Consider the following 19518-nt stretch of genomic DNA (forward strand, 5'->3'; position numbering starts at 1 on the left):
AAAAAGACTTCCCTATGTATATTGATTTATGAAATAATCTTACACAAAGCAACCCAATTTCAAGGTGTCAAGGTGCGTGATACAATTCAAGGAAGAAGGTAAATAAATAAGCCGAAAATATTAACAGTATGAAAGTTATAAAGGACAAAACATGATCACTTTACAATTCGTGGTTAGCCATTGATTTACTCTGGTTGGCAATACCAGTGAACACTAACAAGCATTTTACATTAATCCTGTTTTTGTGGAAGCAATACCAACAGCTGCTGCAATTTCTTCTTCTTCTTCTATAATTTGGAGTCTCTCAGGACATACCGACTCATATAACTTGTCATCCTCAAAAACCGCTCATAAGGATCTCTTCCATACGCCTAAGGGCAGTAGTTAAATCTTCATTTGTAGCTTTATGCGCCTCATCATGAGGTTCAAAGTGATCAGCTGCGTTCTGTTCTGTATACCAATGTGCATTACTGTAATCTCCGGTAGTTGCAGCATAATGCTCCTGAGGTTGAAAGTGATTAGCTGCGTTCTCTTCTGTATACCTAGGGTCATTAATGTAATCTCCAGTTGTTGTAGCAGTAAGTGCCTGAGGTTGCAAGTGATCAAATGCGATTTGCTCCATATAGCTAGGGGCATTATTGTAATCTCCAACATTTATATCATTAAGCGCCTGAGGTTGAAAGTGATTAGCTGCGTTTTCTTCATAGTTATCTCTTTCCTCCAGCTTCCTTTTCTTTGATATGTCATCCTTTCTTCTAAGAATACAAAGAACAATATTCTTCTCCTGCATTTGAGAATCGCGTTTGCTTTTGTTAATATAAATTCCAATCCTTACTAAAATAAATAAAAAGGTTCTACATGCATATACATACATACATACATACATATGTGTGTGTGTGTGTATATATATATATAATGTATTGCTTACTCTAACGACTGTAGAAAAGAGAGCAATACTTTTTATTAGTGAGCAAAGTTTCAATGTCAACTAGGAAATTAAGAAAAAAGAAAAAGGAAATCGCAAATCGCAAATAATTAAGTCCTTATAAGATTGTTCCCATGCCAATATACTTCCTTGCCTGCCAATATTAATATATGTATAAGCGTGCATATATTTTATAAGCTTTTGATTCGTTCTTCTTAACTTTTTTCTAGAGGCCAAGTTTAGACAGAAAACCTAAAAACAATTTAAAAGAAAGAAAAGTGTACTTACTTGATGATGTTTGTTTCGTAGTAAAGATGGATCAAGATGGAACTCAAGCATAATCCAATGGTCATTCTGCGGGGATCCTTTGTTCCTGTACGTAAATCTTTTTCTGAAGCCAATAGCTTGTTTAATCCCAGAAGCGTAGATTTCCTTGCCGGCATCTTCGCCTTTCCAAGTGCCGCCGGTGGTGCCAACTGTTCGGCAAACACGCGAGCCATTAGGAGCCTTCGAGTTGAGTGTGGTGAAGACGTAGATATCTTTATCATCTGTACATTCTTGACCATCATGTGATGCACGGTTAAGACGTCTCCATATGTCCGATGGTTCTTCAAGACCGTAGAGATCACAGTCATGAACAATGCCCTTGGGATAGTCCTGTCCGTCAAGTTTGGGACGAAGGTAGCCAAGAAGTAGTTCGTCGTCTCGAGGCATGAACCTGTACCCTACTGGAACTTGGTAGTAACCAGCCATAATAACTTTCTAATAGCAAGGATTTGAGAAGAATGAGAAAAGCGGAGGCGATGAGCAAGTAATGATACTGAATAGGGTGATCATTAGCTAGCGGCATGTATTTATATAGGTAACAATGGGCTAGGGTTTCTTGTGTGTCAAGCTAGTTAAAATTACTTGGTGTTTATTACGTGGCCTTTTTAACTGGAATTAAGAGAGTATTTTATCTTTATCATCAACCGCTAGCTAAATGGGAAATAATTCCAGTATAAAAAAGTAACCGTCATTATACATGTATGGTTTAAATTGCCCAACCATACAAACATACATACATACATACATACATACATACATATTTTATAGATATCTAAACTACATTAATAAAACCCTCTTTGTCAATCAAAAAAGAGTAAAACGATAATTTTGTTTCCTACCACAAAACAAAATCATGGGCAGTAAAGTGAATTCACACAAATTAAATTTTGCAGTTTTTTTAAACCCTCACCCACGGGTGATCCTAACGTCCTCTAATTTTGAAAAATAAAATACAAAAAAGAAAACTTCTCTCTCTAATCCACATTCCTTTTTTTCTCCTTTCTCCTTCCCATTTTACAATTAAAATTAAAATTATTTTCACACACAAAGTGTGGGGCATATTATAGTATTTATTAGAAAACTTCATTTTAATCATTGGAAAAGATAACTTTAGAGTATAACCTTGTGTAAGATCAATATCTAATTTTCGTCCCTTAATACATTTAGTCACCTCATTTATTAATTATATTTTGATGTTTTATATCTCTTTTTCTTTCTATTTAATGTTTTTTCTTAACAAATGATATTATCTACTCTATCGGGAACAGGGTGGGCTTAGCCTCACAATAGGCTAACAATAATGTGGTTCGATAAATCGAACCTAAAACCTTTCACTTACAAGTGAAGAGGAATATCACTACATCGTAGTATTTAAAACTTTAAGTTACAATAAGGATTTATTTTAATTAATTGGGTAAACTTGATGGTGGTGAAGAGGTGGTCGATATTGGAAGGCTTCGGAGGAGTTGAAGGTGATGGCAGTCCCAACTCACAAGTTGCCAGAGAGACGAATTAAAAACAACACCTTTTCTACTAAGATATTAGATCACATATCAAAATTTTGAATTTAAAAATGATCATTTCGACCAATTTCACTTACTTTTGATGTTTGGGTTAACAACTGCCTTACTCATGCTTGTTCAACTCTTAAACTTTTCCTTTTATTTCTTAATGTAGATTAGGAATATGCTAGTTTTCCTTCTTCATCGTCTTAATTTATCAATGTTCTAGTAATATTTTTTTAGTTACCATTAGATTCAAATTAGTCGGCCTTACCCAAGTCATCCTAAGGCCCAACCAAAGCAAAAACTTTAAAAATATATATATAAAAACAAAAAACTAAATTGTACAAAAATATAAATCAAGTTCTCAAAAATGATCGAAGCCTGGAAGGTTCCCACTTCACAGTTACAGAGGTGATAAAAACGTCACCGCTTCCGGCGCTCCTGTGGTTCTCATTGCCCTCCGTTCTCCGTAGCTTTTTCCTCAGGTATTTTTCTTCGATAATCTTTCAATCAAAATTCTTGAAAATATCGACAACGTCAAGTGCCTGTCTCTTTCAGCTTATAATTTGGAGGTAAGCATTTCTTTGTGTTATGTATGTTGGGAAGAATTATAAGGAAGTAATAATGATTAGGGTGGAGGTTAAAGGTAAGAAAAGACCGTGACTACCTGTTTGTTAGATCGTAGCCCGTGTTTTAAAAAATTATTTTTAAGACTCGCCTAGACAGTTTTTAGGGAGGAACTATGAAGAAAATGCCTCTGCCCGGCAGGAGTGGGCTATAGCCTATAGACTAGCCTGAATGCCTAGGTTGTTCGCCTCAAGGGCCTAGGCAACCTCAACGTATGATTTTTTTTTTTAAAGAACAACCTAAATTCAAAATGACGTTGATTTGGGCAGGGTTTTTATAAAATTCATGCTAGCTTTATGTTTCTAAAACCTTGCTTTATGATGTGAATTAGAGAAATAATAATAGTTAATTCAATTCATTTATATATATACAATATTGTAAATTCAATTCATTTATATGTTATATAGTAAATTTACTTAAATCTGTCTAGGTGTTAGATATCAGCTCACCGCCCGATTAGTGCTTACTGTCTTTTAAAACCTTGCTTTATTTTGCCAAGTGCAATACTATTGATTTAAAGGAATATGCTTTTTCTGATGCCATTTTTTCAATTGTATTGCACAGTTTATGAACGTACCTGGTGAATTGAACCCTGGCTTTTGTATGAAGTCCATTCTACCAATTTTTTGTTGTTTATTTATATTGTGATATATTTACACTAAAGCATCATAAATCGAGAGGCAGGATGTTGGAAAATTAATATTTTACATTTCATGTCCGTCGGAATGCTCACAGGCCAAATTTCATGAGAAGGTAAAATACCTATTTTGGCAGAACATGCACTACAAAAATAAATAAATCATCTGGGCGGACGAAAAATTTCGTTGGGTCAAATTTTGTTTTGTCGCCTAAGACGTTAGATGACAAAAGTTGGTTGGGAAAAGTTGGTCCTGCAAAAACCCATCACTCGAAGTCTTATTCGACGAGAAGTAGTCGTTTGTCGGGCAAAAATGATTTTGCCCAATGAAAGAAGTCGCTAGGGTAAAGTGCATTGATTACCTTTACCCGACGAAAATATTATATCCGATAAACGTCCACTAAATTAAATACTATTAAAAACTTGATCCTACGAAATTTTCATCGATCTCCTAAAATTTGGAGTCTCTTAGGGCATACCAACCCATATAACTTGTCATCCTCGAAATTGCTCACAAGGAACTTCTCTATATGCCTAAGGGCATTAGTGAAATCTCCATTTGTAGAATTAAAAGCCTGAGGTTGGAAGTTATCAGATGTGTTTTTCTCTATGTATTGTAATCTTCCTAGTTATAGCATGAATTAAGCGCCTGAAGTTGAAAGCGATTAGCTGAGTAGTTATAGTTACATTAAGTTACTAACTAGTTAGCACTTATATATGGCAAGTTAGCAACATTCGTTTATCTAAAACCATAATCTATTACTACTAAAAAAATCTCAAAGGGAAGGGAATGTAGAGTGACCGATCTTTTCTAGAAAAATTGAATTGAAATCATGTGCAAGCGCTTGTTCTCTCCTACCAGAGAACTTCCATTGCTTCCACCCGAGGGTAGGGTGGGCTCTGATCCAGGGATGTGTGTTGCCTTATCTGAAGCACTTGACCTTTTACCCATTTGTTTTAAAGAAGGCGGACTTGCGGCGGGTTAACATGTATATAGGTTAGAAGGCGGAGTTTCATTGATTAAAGTTCTTTCCAAGCATGCAAATTGGGAAGAGGTTTAACCTTGCTACTTGAGCCTACAAGATGAGAGTACAGTTGCATGCCAATGTTTTCATGGAATCAGCTCCTTTGAGGATTTAAGCAAACTATTTCAGGAAATCCAATTCAACGCTACAAGCAAAGGTTTTATGTATACAACCAACAAAATTTCCGCGAATAAAATCTTCTGCTTGTTCATTATCTTCTATTTGAAACAAATACAACCAAGCTTATTGTTATAAGCTCCCCGACTGATTTAAGGCAAGGTCATAACGTGTGATCAACACATTAAATTTTCCTTCTCCTGATAATTCGTCCTGAAGTAACTTGTTAGTATGATAGCCAATCAGGCGATTGGCAAAGAAGGCTCAGTCCCCTTAAGACCACAAATGCAAAAAAAGCTTCCTTACATCACGAGTAATTAAAACGAGGCATTGTGCTCATTTGATTTACACGAGCGAGGATTCTTGAATTCGTCGGTTTCTTAAAATGACTTCCCTATGGATATTGATTTATGAAATAATCTTACACAAAGCAACCCAATTTCAAGGTGTCAAGGTGCATGATACAATTCAAGGAAGTAGGTAAATATATAAACGGAAAATATCAACAGTATGAAAGTTATAAAGGAGAAAACATGATCACTTTACAATTCGTGGTTAGCCATTGATTTGCTCTGGTTGGCAAAACCAGTGACGACTAACAAGCATTTTACATTAATCCTCTTTTTGTGTAAGCAATACCAACAGCTGCGGCAATTTGTTCTTCTTGTTCTATAATTTGGAGTCTCTCAGGACATACCGACTCATATAACTTGTCATCCTCAAAAACGGCCGATAAGGATCTCCTCCATGCGCCTAAGGATAATAGTTAAATCTTCATTCGTAGCATTATGCGCCTTATCACGAGGTTGAAAGTGATCAGCTGCGTTCTGTTCTGTATTCCAATGGGCATTACTGTAATCTCCAGTAGTTGCAGCATAAAGCCCCTGAGGTTGAAGGTGATTAGCTACGTTCTCTTCTGTATACCTAGGGTTAGTACTGTAATCTCCAATCGTTGTAGCAGTAAGTGCCTGAGGTTGAAAGTGATCAAATGCCATGAGGTTGAAAGTGATCAAATGCGTTTTGCTCCATATAGCTAGGGGCATTATTGTAATCTTCAACAGTTAAAGCATTAAGCGCCTGAGGTTGAAAGTAATTAGCTGCGTTTTCTTCATTGTTATCTCGTTCCTCCAGCTTCCTTTTCTTTGATATGTCATCCTTTCTCCTAAGAATACAAAGAACAATATTCTTCTCCTGCATTCGAGAATCGCGTTTGCTTTTGTTAATATAAATTTCGATCCTTACTAAAATAAATAAAAAAGTTCTACATGCATATACATACATACATACATATATATACATACATATATATATATATATATATGTAATGTATTGCTTACTCTAACGACTGTAGAAAAGAGAGCAATACTTTTTATTAGTGAGCAAAGTTTCAATGTCAACTAGAAAATTTCGTTGGGTCAAATTTGGTTTTGTTGCCTAAGACTGTAGACGACAAAAGTTCGTTGGGAAAAGTTGGTCCTGCAAAAACCCATCACCGGAAGTCTTATCCGACGAGAAGTAGTCGTTTGTCGGGCAAAAATGAGTTTGCCCGATGAAAGAAGTCGTCGAGGTAAAGTGCAATGACTGCCTTTCCCTAACAAAAATATTATACCCGATGACGTCGTTTTGCCCCACTAAATTAAATACTATTAAAAACTTGATCCGACGAAATTTTCATCAGTCTCCTAGAATTTGGAGTCTCTCTGGGCATACCAACCTATATAACTTGTCATCCTCGAAATGGCTTACAAGGAACTTTTCTATATGCCTAAGGGCATTAGTGAAATCTCCATCTGTAGCATTAAACGCCTGAGGTTGGAAGTTATCAGATGTGTTTTTCTCCATGTATTGTAATCTTCCTAGTTATAGCATGAATTAAGCGCCCAAAGTTGAAAGTGATTAGCTGAGTAGTAGTTAAAATTACATTAAGTTACTAGCTAGTTAGCACTTATATATGACAAGTTAGCAACATTCATTTATCTAAAACCATATCTCAAAGGGAAAGGAATATAGAGTGACCGATCTTTTCTAGAAAATTTGAATTGAAATCATGTGCAAGCGCTCACTACTAGAAAATATTATTTTGCCGACAAACTTAAAGCCGATAAAGTAAAATTTTGTCAGCACAAGAGTCTTTGCCCGACAAAAAATTTAATTCGTCGGCTCTAAACATTTAGACCTATGTCGATGAAAAGTTTGTTGGCAAAGAACATTCAAGCCGACAAATAAACTAATAGTCGGCAAAAACATGTCCGTTCGTCATCAAGAGAGGAGCGCGAATTTATTCCTTCCTGCTCTTTTTTTTTTTTTTGTCTTTTCGATTCCCCGCTCAATTTTTCAGTTTAAAGAATTTCCCCCTTAAATCTAAATTCAATGTATTTTCTACAAACCCTGTTATATGCGGATAGCCCAGCCCCCTTCTCTCTCTCCCTCTCTCTCTCACGGCGCCACCGTTCGCTTTCCGTCAACATTGTTTTTTGGCTCGCCGTCGTCATCGGTTCATCTACTCTCTGTTGCCGTTGCCGTTGAAGTGCCCCTGCTACTCTAGCTTCGTAATCGCTAATACTGGGTGCTTCGTTGCACTTCGTTTCTGTAAAACGTTTTGGGTATGTTCTCAAACCCTATCTATTGTAATCCTTCCCCTCAGCTCTCTGTTAGTCTCAATTTTATGGTTCCTTTCTTAGATTTGTTTTTCCAATGTAATTCTGAGGGGATTTTAGGTAATGATTTGATGGAGGATCCTTAGTTAGGGTTTGAGGATGCGTAATCCATGTTCTGGATTTAATTGCTTTTAACTTCAATTTCTGCGAGACTTTAATCAAGTTGCAGTAATGGTTTTATAGTTAAAATTGATTGTGAGTCTTTGCACCACAAAAATCAATCCCTCTGTGTAATCAATTGAAATTAGGCTTATGGTACTTGACATTGAAACTGAAGTAGCATGAAAAATGGTCTCAAAATGTTTTAGAGCAATGAAATGGGCTTGAAGGTTTGATGCCCTCAAAGATGGTGTGCTTAATTGCAACTATGTGCTTGATAACAGAAGTCGCTCCATGTAACTTCTTATGCTTACAAGTGCCTTGTGATGGTGGATTCTTATTTAAAGTATGTTGTAGTTTGTGTTCTGGTTTGTGCTAAATGTAATATAATCTTTTTAAATGTTAGAGTTTGCATATGTGGGGTTATTGAACTTTGGGTTGGTTTCAGTAAAGGCCGTTTGGTCTAAAACTGGGAATACTCATTTTCTAGTTTCTGAATTCATAATCAGTTTAAGCAGCTTTCCCTTTTTGCTAGGTTGTGATGACATGCCTATTCACATGTGAACAAAGGTAAGGTTGCAATTGACTTTTGAAATTATTTCTTTCAGCATATTGTGGCAAACCTCTACTTGCATTAGTACTTTGGATTTGTGTGTAGGGAATCATGTAGGTTCTGTAGATTCTAGGTTTATATGTTGCTTAGATTCTGGTTTAAGAAACACTATGACCCTAGCTTGTCATAATGATTCTGTCATATGTGATATAGGTATTAATCTTCTATGTTGGGTGGTTTGTTACAGGTTCTTTGCTCTCAATTATGCTGCAGATGCTGCCTGCACTGTTCTACGGGTTGATCAGGTAATAGATATTAACTAATTATTTGTCAATACTTTTCCTAGTTTTGCAGTACCCAAATATGGCATGCACTTAACTTTTAAATGTTAACATTCAATGTAATGTCGATTTGGACTATCGTAAAGGAGGACTTTGTGAATTAACATTCAATATAATGTCTCAAGTATATTGGGATTGGAGGAATATGAACTTAGAAAGGGATTAGGCTCTTTGTAATGGGAAAGTATTAGATATAACTACATGCTTTCTTGTTGACAAATTGGTTAAGTTTTCATTGTTTATTGTAATACTATGGTGTTATTGCAGCCCTTCCCCATTTTCTACTATGGTGCTATATCATCCAAGGTTTGAGGTCGCAAACTGATGGTCTTCAGTAAGCCGCTAAATTCTTCTCATCTTGCCCCATGACACAAGCTCCTGCATATTTGGTGCTAATGGATTTTTGAAGGCCATTTGATATAAATCTGGGAATGCTCATTTTCTTGCGTGGAAATGAAGCTGGGAATGCCCCTTTCCTCATGACACAAGCTCTTGCATAATGCTACATGGCAGCCGACTTTAAGGAATGGCAGTAGGATAATTTTATTGTGTGACATGCTTTTGTATAAGCACTCTAGATGTACATTTGAAATTTATCAATCAATAAAGTATTATTTCTTAACAATTTTTTTGTATTGTATTTGGATTTGCATATATAATAGTTGAGCATTAAAGCGTTATTTTTTTATATAAATTAAATGTCTTTCCCAATAACACTAATTTTGTCGGGAGAGAAGACTGTGCCGACAAAATTTCCATGACGATGAACATAATTTGTTGGCTAAAAAGTATTATTTGTCGGCATAAAAGCTTTGTACTGATGAAATATTTGTCGGGAAAGATGTAAATGCCGACAAAAATTAGTTTGTTGGGAAAAATTGAACCTTAGCCAACGAAACACAAAAATTTGTCGGGAAAACTCTTACCCGACATGCTTTGCGTGACGAAATGGCCGACAAAATTTTTTGTCGGGGAAGACTCTTTGCCAACAAATTTTGACCTTTGCCGACAAAGTAATTTGGTCGGTAAAGTCAAAATTTCTACTAGTGGCTTGTTCTCTCCTACCGGAGAGCTTCCATTGCTTCCACCCGAGGGCAGGGTGGGCTCCGATCCAGGGATGTGTGTTGCCTTATCTGAAGCACTTGACATTTCACAAATTTTTTTAAAGAAGGCGGACTTGCGGCGGGTTAACATGTATATATAGGTTAGAAGGCGGAGTTTCATTGATTAAAGTTCTTTCCAAGCATGCAAATTGGGAAGAGGTTTAACATAGCTACTTGAACCTAGAAGATGAGAGTACAGTTGCATGCCAACTATTTCAGGAAATCCAATTCAACGCTGAAAGCGAAGGTTTTATTACAACCAATAAAATTTCCAAGAAATTAAAAAGTACGTACTGCTTGTTAAATATCTCCTGTTTGAAACAAATTCAACCAAGCTTATTGTTATAAGCTCCCTGACTGATTTAAGGCAAGGTCATAATGTGTGATCAACACATTAAATTTTCCTCTCCTGATAATTCGCCCTGAAGTAACTTGTTAGTATGATAGTAGGCGATTGGCAAACAAGGTTCGATCCCCTTAAAACCACAAATGCAAAGAAAGCTTCCTTACAACACAAGTAAATAAAACGAGGCATTGTGCTCATTTGATTTACACGAGCGAGCATTCTTGAATTCGTCGGTTTCTTAAAAAAGACTTCCCTATGTACATTGATTTATGAAATAATCTTACACAAAGCAACCCAATTTCAAGGTGTCAAGGTGCGTGATACAATTCAAGGAAGAAGGTAAATATATAAGCCGAAAATATTAACAGTATGAAAGTTATAAAGGAGAAAACATGATCACTTTACAATTCGTGGTTAGCCATTGATTTACTCTGGTTGGCAATACCAGTGAACACTAACAAGCATTTTACATTAGTCCTGTTTTTGTGGAAGCAACACCAACAGCTGCTGCAATTTCTTCTTCTTCTTCTATAATTTGGAGTCTCTCAGGACATACCGACTCATATAACTTGTCATCCTCAAAAACCGCTCATAAGGATCTCCTCCATACGCCTAAGGGCAGTAGTTAAATCTTCATTTGTAGCATTATGCGCCTCATCATGAGGTTCAAAGTGATCAGCTGCATTCTGTTCTGTATACCAATCTGCATTACTGTAATCTCCGGTGGTTGCAGCATAATGCTCCTGAGGTTGAAAGTGATTAGCTGCGTTCTCTTCTGTATACCTAGGGTCATTAATGTAATCTCCAGTTGTTGTAGCAGTAAGTGCCTGAGGTTGCAAGTGATCAAATGCGATTTGCTCCATATAGCTAGGGGCATTATTGTAATCTCCAACATTTATATCATTAAGCGCCTGAGGTTGAAAGTGATTAGCTGCGTTTTCTTCATAGTTATCTCTTTCCTCCAGCTTCCTTTTCTTTGATATGTCATCCTTTCTTCTAAGAATACAAAGAACAATATTCTTCTCCTGCATTTGAGAATCGCGTTTGCTTTTGTTAATATAAATTCTGATCCTTACTAAAATAAATAAAAAGGTTCTACATGCATATACATACATACATACATATGTATATATATATATAATGTATTGCTTACTCTAACGACTGTAGAAAAGAGAGCAATACTTCTTATTATTGAGCAAAGTTTCAATATCAACTAGAAAATTAAGACAAAAGAAAAAGGAAATCGCAAATAATTAAGTCCTTATCAGATTGTTCCCATGCCAATATACTTCCTTGCCTGCCAATATTAATATATGTATAAGCGTGAATATATTTTATAAGCTTTTGATTCGTTCTTCTTAACTTTTTTCTAGAGGCCAAGTTTAGACAGAAAACCTAAAAACAATTTAAAAGAAAGAAAAGTGTACTTACTTGATGATGTTTGTTTCGTAGTAAAGATGGATCAAGATGGAACTCAAGCATAATCCAATGGTCATTCTGCGGGGATCCTTTGTTCCTGTACGTAAATCTTTTTCTGAAGCCAATAGCTTGTTTAATCCCAGAAGCGTAGATTTCCTTGCCGGCATCTTCGCCTTTCCAAGTGCCGCCGGTGGTGCCAACTGTTCGGCAAACACGCGAGCCATTAGGAGCCTTCGAGTTGAGTGTGGTGAAGACGTAGATATCTTTATCATCTGTACATTCTTGACCATCATGTGATGCACGGTTAAGACGTCTCCATATGTCCGATGGTTCTTCAAGACCGTAGAGATCACAGTCATGAACAATGCCCTTGGGATAGTCCTGTCCGTCAAGTTTGGGACGAAGGTAGCCAAGAAGTAGTTCGTCGTCTCGAGGCATGAACCTGTACCCTACTGGAACTTGGTAGTAACCAGCCATAATAACTTTCTAATAGCAAGGATTTGAGAAGAATGAGAAAAGCGGAGGCGATGAGCAAGTAATGATACTGAATAGGGTGATCATTAGCTAGCGGCATGTATTTATATAGGTAACAATGGGCTAGGGTTTCTTGTGTGTCAAGCTAGTTAAAATTACTTGGTGTTTATTACGTGGCCTTTTTAACTGGAATTAAGAGAGTATTTTATCTTTATCATCAACCGCTAGCTAAATGGGAAATAATTCCAGTATAAAAAAGTAACCGTCATTATACATGTATGGTTTAAATTGCCCAACCATACAAACATACATACATATTTTATAGATATCTAAACTACCTTAATAAAACCCTTTTGTCAATCAAAAGCAAGGCATGAAATATCGATGATATTGGAAATATCGGTAGTCCAAAAACACGGAAATTTCGATGGAAATATCGGGATATTATCGATATCGATAAAAATTGAATAAAAACCATGGAAATTGTAAGAAAAACTTGGAAATTTTTTATTGAATCTTTGCAGGATGTTTATTTTGTCAATTATATATTAGTTTATCACAAAAAATTGGAAGGAAATGCATTGCATGATGGATTTAACTGATTTAAGTTGATTATATAGCGAGCTGGCAAACATTGTGAGTGTAGAAAATATGTAGTAATTAATGAAACAAGTTTAAACACACCATAATCATTTATATATAATGAATTAGTACAATATAAGAAAGACATGAAAAATATGTTTCTTTTTTTTACAAAAATATAGTATATGTGACGTTAGAGTTTCAAGTATATAGCATGATTTGATCTTCAAAGAGACTTTCAAGGTCTCAAAGATGGATTTCCCAAATAAAACAATTTAATTTAAAAAAAAATAATAAATATAATATATTTTGAATGAAATTAGTGTTTAACATTTTCTTTAAACCACATGGTGACCCTTCCACCTCACCTCCCTCACATAACCCAAGGTCCCAAATTGAGACTCACAATCCTATATCAGACATTTTCTTTTTCGTATCTCGTTCCTCCTCTCTCACTTCTTCTTCCTCTACTTTATTTTCTTCTTTTTCGTATCCCATAAGTCTCTCTCTTTCTCTCTCTCTCTTATTTCCTATCACCCCGTGAAACTAAAAATCCCAGAAATCTTTCTCCCTCTCTCTCTCTTTTCCAGAAACCTCTAGCAAAGCAACCATGGCTATCTCTCTGCAACTCTCCTTCCCGGAGCACAGACCACCACACCCACACCCGCCGAGCACCACAGTGGCGCACATTCCGGTGAGCGCCATCACCACCTGTGGACCGTTCCTCCTCCCTTTCTCACCTCCCGACGACCACCATCAGGCAAGGGGATCCATCAAATGGTTTGATTCAAACCCGAGCGGGTTTTGGGATCCGGAGAAAATGAATTTTTCATTTTCGACGACGGAGGCGCATATCTTGGGTCTAAGCCTGGATTGCAAAGAGAGATCTAGGCAGCTGCGACGACGCAGCCTCGACTGCCCTTTCGATGACGGAGCCATGACGATTGTTTCAATAATATTGAATATATCGCAATATTATCGATATTATCGATAATATCGCGATATTTTGATGACAATTAGGGGGATACGTGGGAATATATCGGTCTCTTTGAAAAACGATAATATCGGCGATATTTCGCCGATATTATCGATATTTTAGTCATTGATCAAAAGAGAGTAAAACGATAATTTTGTCTCCTACCACAAAACAAAATCATGGGCAAATAGTAAATTCACACAAATTAAATTTTGCAGTTTTTTTAAACCCTCACCCACGGGTGATCCTAACATCCTCTAATTTTGAAAAATAAAATACAAAAAAGAAAACTTCTCTCTCTAATCCACATTCCTTTTTTTCTCCTTTGTCCTTCCCATTTTACAATTAAAATTAAAATTATTTTCACACACAAAGTGTGGGGCATATGCTAGTATTTATTAGAAAACTTCATTTTAATCCTTGGAAAAGATAATTTTAGAGTATAACCTTGTGTAATCAATATCTAATTTTCGTCCCTTAATACATTTAGTCACCTCATTTATTAATTATATTTTGATGTTTTATTTCTCTTTTTCTTTCTAATTTTAATGTTTTTTCTTAACAAATGATATTATCTACTCTATCGGGAACAGGGTGGGCTTAGCCTCACAATAGGCTAACAATAATGTGGTTCGACTTCACCTTTAGTGAAAATCGAACCAAAAACCTTTCACTTACAAGTGAAGAGGAATATCACTACACCATAGTACTTAAAAATTTAAGTTACAATAAGGATTTATTTTAATTAATTGGGTAAACTAATAACAAAAAGCATAAAAAAAATAACAAAAAGTCAAAGAGAACAACCATTTTACATTATCAAAATCTAAGGGGTAGGCAAATGAGTCATGGACCCGCAGGTCGGGTGGGTTCAAGCAGTTTGAGGCGGGTACAGGGTGGGTCTAAATATTTTGAAGAAGAAACATGACGGGGTGGGACAAGACTGGTACAGGAATTGACGGGGCAGGGCGGGTCCAAAAATAGGAGAAATGTACCTCTAGCATTGGATAATTGGATTGGATTTAATGATTAATCTCACTTCCACTACACCGTTGGATTTAATTTTTTTCCCTCACTTAGACACTCCTGTTCCATTCACTCATGACTCGATTCACTCGACAGTAGCCATCACCAATTCCGACATGGACACTTAAGGGCCCTGGTCTCCATAGACGATGGTGGTGTTCAATAATCTTGATGGCAGTGAAGAGGTGGTCGAGATTGGTAGGTTTGGGAGGAGTTGAAGGTGATGGCAATCCCAACTCGCAAGTTGCCAGAGAGACGAATTCAAAAACAACACCTTATCTACTAAGATATTAGATCACATGTCAAAAATTTGAATTTAAAAATGATCATTTCGACCAATTTCACTTACTTTTGATGTTTGGGTTATAAACTGCCTTACTCATGCTTGTTCAACTCTTAAACTTTTCCTTACATATTTTAATGTAGATTAGGAATATGCTAGTTTTCCTTTTTCATCTTCTTAATTTACAAATGTTCTAGTAATATTTTTTTAGTTACCATTAGATTCAAATTAGTTGGCCTTACCCAAGTCATCCTAAGGCCCAACCAAAGCAAAAACTTTAAAAATATATATAAAAACAAACAACTAAATTGTACAAAAAAATGAATCAAGTTCTCAAAAATGATCGAAGCCTGGAAGGTTCTCACTTCAAAGTTACAGAGGTGATAAAAACGTCGCCGCTTCCGACGCTCCTGTGGTTCTCATTTCCCTCCGTTCTCCATAGCTTTTTCCTCAGGTATTTTTCTTCAATAATCTTTCAATCAAAATTCTTGAAAATATCGACAACGTCAAGTGCCTGTCTCTTTCAGCTTATAATTTGGAGGTAAGCATTTCTTTGTGTTATGTATGTTGGGAAGAATTATAAGGAAGTAATAATGATTAGGGTGAAGGTTAAAGGTAAGAAAAGACCGTGACTACCTGTTTGTTAGATCGTAGCCCGTGTTTTAAAAAAATATTTTTAAGACTCGCCTAGACAGTTTTTGGGGAGGAACTATGAAGAAAATGCCTCTGCCCGGCGGGAGTGGGCTATAGCCTATAGACTAGCCCGAACGCCTAGGTTGTTCGCCTCAAGGGCCTAGGCAACCTCAACGTATGATTTTTTTTTAATTTTTTTAAAGAACAACCTAAATTCAAAATTGCGTCGTTTTGGGCAGGGTTTTTATAAAATTCATGCTAGCTTTATGTTTCTAACTTGGTTTCTATTAGTTTGTTATGGCTTTATGATGTGAATTAGAGAAATAATAATAATAGTTAATTCAATTCATTTATATATATACAATATTGTAAATTCAATTAATTTATATGTTATATAGTAAATTTACTTAAATCTGTCTAGGTGTTAGATATCAGCTCACCGCCCGATTAGTGCTTACTGTCTTTTAAAACCTTGCTTTATTTTGCCAAGTGCAATACTATTGATTTAAAGGAATATGCTTTTTCTGATGCCATTTTTTCAATTGTATTGCACAGTTTATGAACGTACCTGGTGAATTGAACCCTGGCTTTTGTATGAAGTCCATTCTACCAATTTTTTGTTGTTTATTTATATTGTGATATATTTACACTAAAGCATCATAAATCGAGAGGCAGGATGTTGGAAAATTAATATTTTACATTTCATGTCCGTCGGAATGCTCACAGGCCAAATTTCATGAGAAGGTAAAATACCTATTTTGGCAGAACATGCACTACAAAAAAAAATAAATCATCTGGGCGGACGAAAAATTTCGTTGGGTCAAATTTTGTTTTGTCGCCTAAGACGTTAGATGACAAAAGTTGGTTGGGAAAAGTTGGTCCTGCAAAAACCCATCACTCGAAGTCTTATTCGACGAGAAGTAGTCGTTTGTCGGACAAAAATGATTTTGCCCGATGAAAGAAGTCGCTAGGGTAAAGTGCATTGATTGCCTTTACCCGACGAAAATATTATATCCGATAACGTCCATTAAATTAAATACTATTAAAAACTTGATCCTACGAAATTTTCATCGATCTCCTAAAATTTGGAGTCTCTTAGGGCATACCAACCCATATAACTTGTCATCCTCGAAATTGCTCACAAGGAAGTTCTCTATATATGCCTAAGGGCATTAGTGAAATCTCCATTTGTAGAATTAAAAGCCTGAGGTTGGAAGTTATCAGATGTGTTTTTCTCTATGTATTGTAATCTTCCTAGTTATAGCATGAATTAAGCGCCCAAAGTTGAAAGCGATTAGCTAAGTAGTAGTTAAAGTTACATTAAGTTACTAACTAGTTAGCACTTATATATGGCAAGTTAGCAACATTCGTTTATCTAAAACCATAATGTATTACTACTAAAAAAATCTCAAAGGGAAAGGGATGTAGAGTGACCGATCTTTTCAAGAAAAATTGAATTGAAATCATGTGCAAGCGCTTGTTCTCTCCTACCAGAGAACTTCCATTGCTTCCACCCGAGGGTAGGGTGGGCTCCGATCCAGGGATGTGTGTTGCCTTATCTGAAGCACTTGACATTTCACAAATTTTTTTAAAGAAGGCGGACTTGCGGCGGGTTAACATGTATATATAGGTTAGAAGGCGGAGTTTCATTGATTAAAGTTCTTTCCAAGCATGCAAATTGGGAAGAGGTTTAACATAGCTACTTCAGCCTAGAAGATGAGAGTACAGTTGCATGCCAACTATTTCAGGAAATCTAATTCAACGCTGAAAGCGAAGGTTTTATTACAACCAATAAAATTTCCAAGAAATTAAAAAGTACGTACTGCTTGTTAAATATCTTCTGTTTGAAACAAATTCAACCAAGCTTATTGTTATAAGCTCCCTGACTGATTTAAGGCAAGGTCATAATGTGTGATCAACACATTTAATTTTCCTCTCCTGATAATTCGCCCTGAAGTAACTTGTTAGTATGATAGTAGGCGATTGGCAAACAGGGCTCGATCCCCTTAAAACCACAAATGCAAAGAAAGCTTCCTTACAACACAAGTAAATAAAACGAGGCATTGTGCTCATTTGATTTACACGAGCGAGCATTCTTGAATTCATCGGTTTCTTAAAAAAGACTTCCCTATGTATATTGATTTATGAAATAATCTTACACAAAGCAACCCAATTTCAAGGTGTCAAGGTGCGTGATACAATTCAAGGAAGAAGGTAAATATATAAGCCGAAAATATTAACAGTATGAAAGTTATAAAGGACAAAACATGATCACTTTGCAATTCGTGGTTAGCCATTGATTTACTCTGGTTGGCAATACCAGTGAACACTAACAAGCATTTTACATTAATCCTGTTTTTGTGGAAGCAATACCAACAGCTGCTTCAATTTCTTCTTCTTCTTCTTCTTCTATAATTTGGAGTCTCTCAGGACATACCAACTCATATAACTTGTCATCCTCAAAAACCGTTCATAAGGATCTCCTCCATACGCCTAAGGGCAGTAGTTAAATCTTCATTTGTAGCATTATGCGCCTCATCATGAGGTTCAAAGTGATCAGCTGCGTTCTGTTCTGTATACCAATGTGCATTACTGTAATCTCCGGTAGTTGCAGCATAATGCTCTTGAGGTTGAAAGTGATTAGATGCGTTCTCTTCTGTATACCAATGGGCATTACTGTAATCTCCAGTAGTTGCAGCATAAAGCCCCTGAGGTTGAAAGTGATTAGCTGCGTTCTCTTCTGTATACCTAGGGTCAGTACTGTAATCTTCAATCATTGTAGCAGTAAGTGCCTGAGGTTGAAAGTGATCAAATGCGTTTTGCTCCATATAGCTTGTTGCATTATTGTAATCTTCAACAGTTAAAGCATTAAGCGCCTGGGGCTCAAAGTGATTAGCTGCGTTTTCTTCATAGTTATCTCGTTCCTCCAGCTTCCTTTTCTTTGATATGTCATCCTTTCTTCTAAGAATACAAAGAACAGTATTCTTCTCCTGCATTCGAGAATCGCGTTTTCTTTTGTTAATATAAATTCCGATCCTTACTAAAATAAATAAAAATGTTCAACATGCATATACATACATATATATATATATATGTGTAATGTATTGCTTACTCTAACGACTGTAGAAAAGAGAGCAATACTGCAAAGTTTCAATGTCAACTAGAAAATTAAGAAAACGAAAAAGGAAATCGCAAATAATTAAGTCCTTATAAGATTGTTCCCATGCCAATATACTTCCTTGCCAGCCAATATTAATATATGCATAAGCGTGAATATATTTTATAAGCTTGTGATCTGTCTTTTAACATTTTTCTAGAGGCCAATTTTATATAGTGATTTTCCGAATAATTAGACAGAAAACTTAAAAACAATTTAAAAGAAAGAAAAGTGTGCTTACTTGATGATGTTTGTTTCGTAGTAAAGATGGATCAAGATGGAACTCATGCATAATCCAATGGTCATTCTGTGAGGATCCTTTGTTCCTGTACGTATATCTTTTCTTTAAGCCAATAGCATGTTTAATCCCAGAAGCGTAGATTTCCTTGCCGGCATCTTCGCCTTTCCAAGTTCCGCCGGTGGTGCCAACTGTTCGGCAAACACGCGAGCCATTAGGAGCCTTCGAGTTGAGTGTGGTGAAGACGTAGATATCTTTATCATCTGTACATTCTTGACCATCATGTGATGCACGGTTAAGACGTCTCCATATGTCCGATGGTTCTTCAAGACCGTAGAGATCACAGTCATGAACAATGCCCTTGGGATAGTCCTGTCCGTCAAGTTTGGGACGAAGGTAGCCAAGAAGTAGTTCGTCGTCTCGAGGCATGAACCTGTACCCTACTGGAACTTGGTAGTAACCAGCCAT

General features: G+C 36.3%; 3 protein-coding genes and 1 long non-coding RNA gene across 4 annotated transcripts; 1 reads left to right on the forward strand and 3 right to left on the reverse strand.

Annotated features, from left to right (window-relative positions):
* Window positions 1-337: 337 nt before the first annotated feature.
* LOC139194848 (NAC domain-containing protein 41-like) lies at window positions 338-1678 on the reverse strand. The gene is made up of 2 exons (XM_070819769.1): window positions 1214-1678; window positions 338-784 (listed from the first exon to the last, which is right to left on the reverse strand). The coding sequence occupies exons 1-2, from the start codon at window positions 1676-1678 to the stop codon at window positions 338-340; spliced, it is 912 nt and encodes a 303-aa protein (XP_070675870.1).
* Window positions 1679-7467: 5789 nt separating this feature from the next.
* Window positions 7468-9438, forward strand: LOC139194553 (uncharacterized). The gene is made up of 4 exons (XR_011579516.1): window positions 7468-7766; window positions 8455-8489; window positions 8720-8777; window positions 9081-9438. It is a non-coding gene; the product is annotated as an uncharacterized lncRNA (long non-coding RNA).
* A 1402-nt stretch (window positions 9439-10840) lies between these two features.
* On the reverse strand, window positions 10841-12158 carry LOC103410133 (NAC domain-containing protein 41-like). The gene is made up of 2 exons (XM_070819770.1): window positions 11694-12158; window positions 10841-11287 (listed from the first exon to the last, which is right to left on the reverse strand). Exons 1-2 carry the CDS (start codon window positions 12156-12158, stop codon window positions 10841-10843), a joined length of 912 nt encoding a protein of 303 aa, XP_070675871.1.
* Window positions 12159-18114: 5956 nt separating this feature from the next.
* LOC103424883 (NAC domain-containing protein 41-like) lies at window positions 18115-19518 on the reverse strand. The gene is made up of 2 exons (XM_070819771.1): window positions 19054-19518; window positions 18115-18645 (listed from the first exon to the last, which is right to left on the reverse strand). The coding sequence occupies exons 1-2, from the start codon at window positions 19516-19518 to the stop codon at window positions 18115-18117; spliced, it is 996 nt and encodes a 331-aa protein (XP_070675872.1).

The sequence above is a fragment of the Malus domestica genome, chromosome 03 (assembly GCF_042453785.1).
Source record: "Malus domestica chromosome 03, GDT2T_hap1".
In the NCBI taxonomy this organism is placed as follows: Eukaryota; Viridiplantae; Streptophyta; class Magnoliopsida; order Rosales; family Rosaceae; genus Malus; species Malus domestica.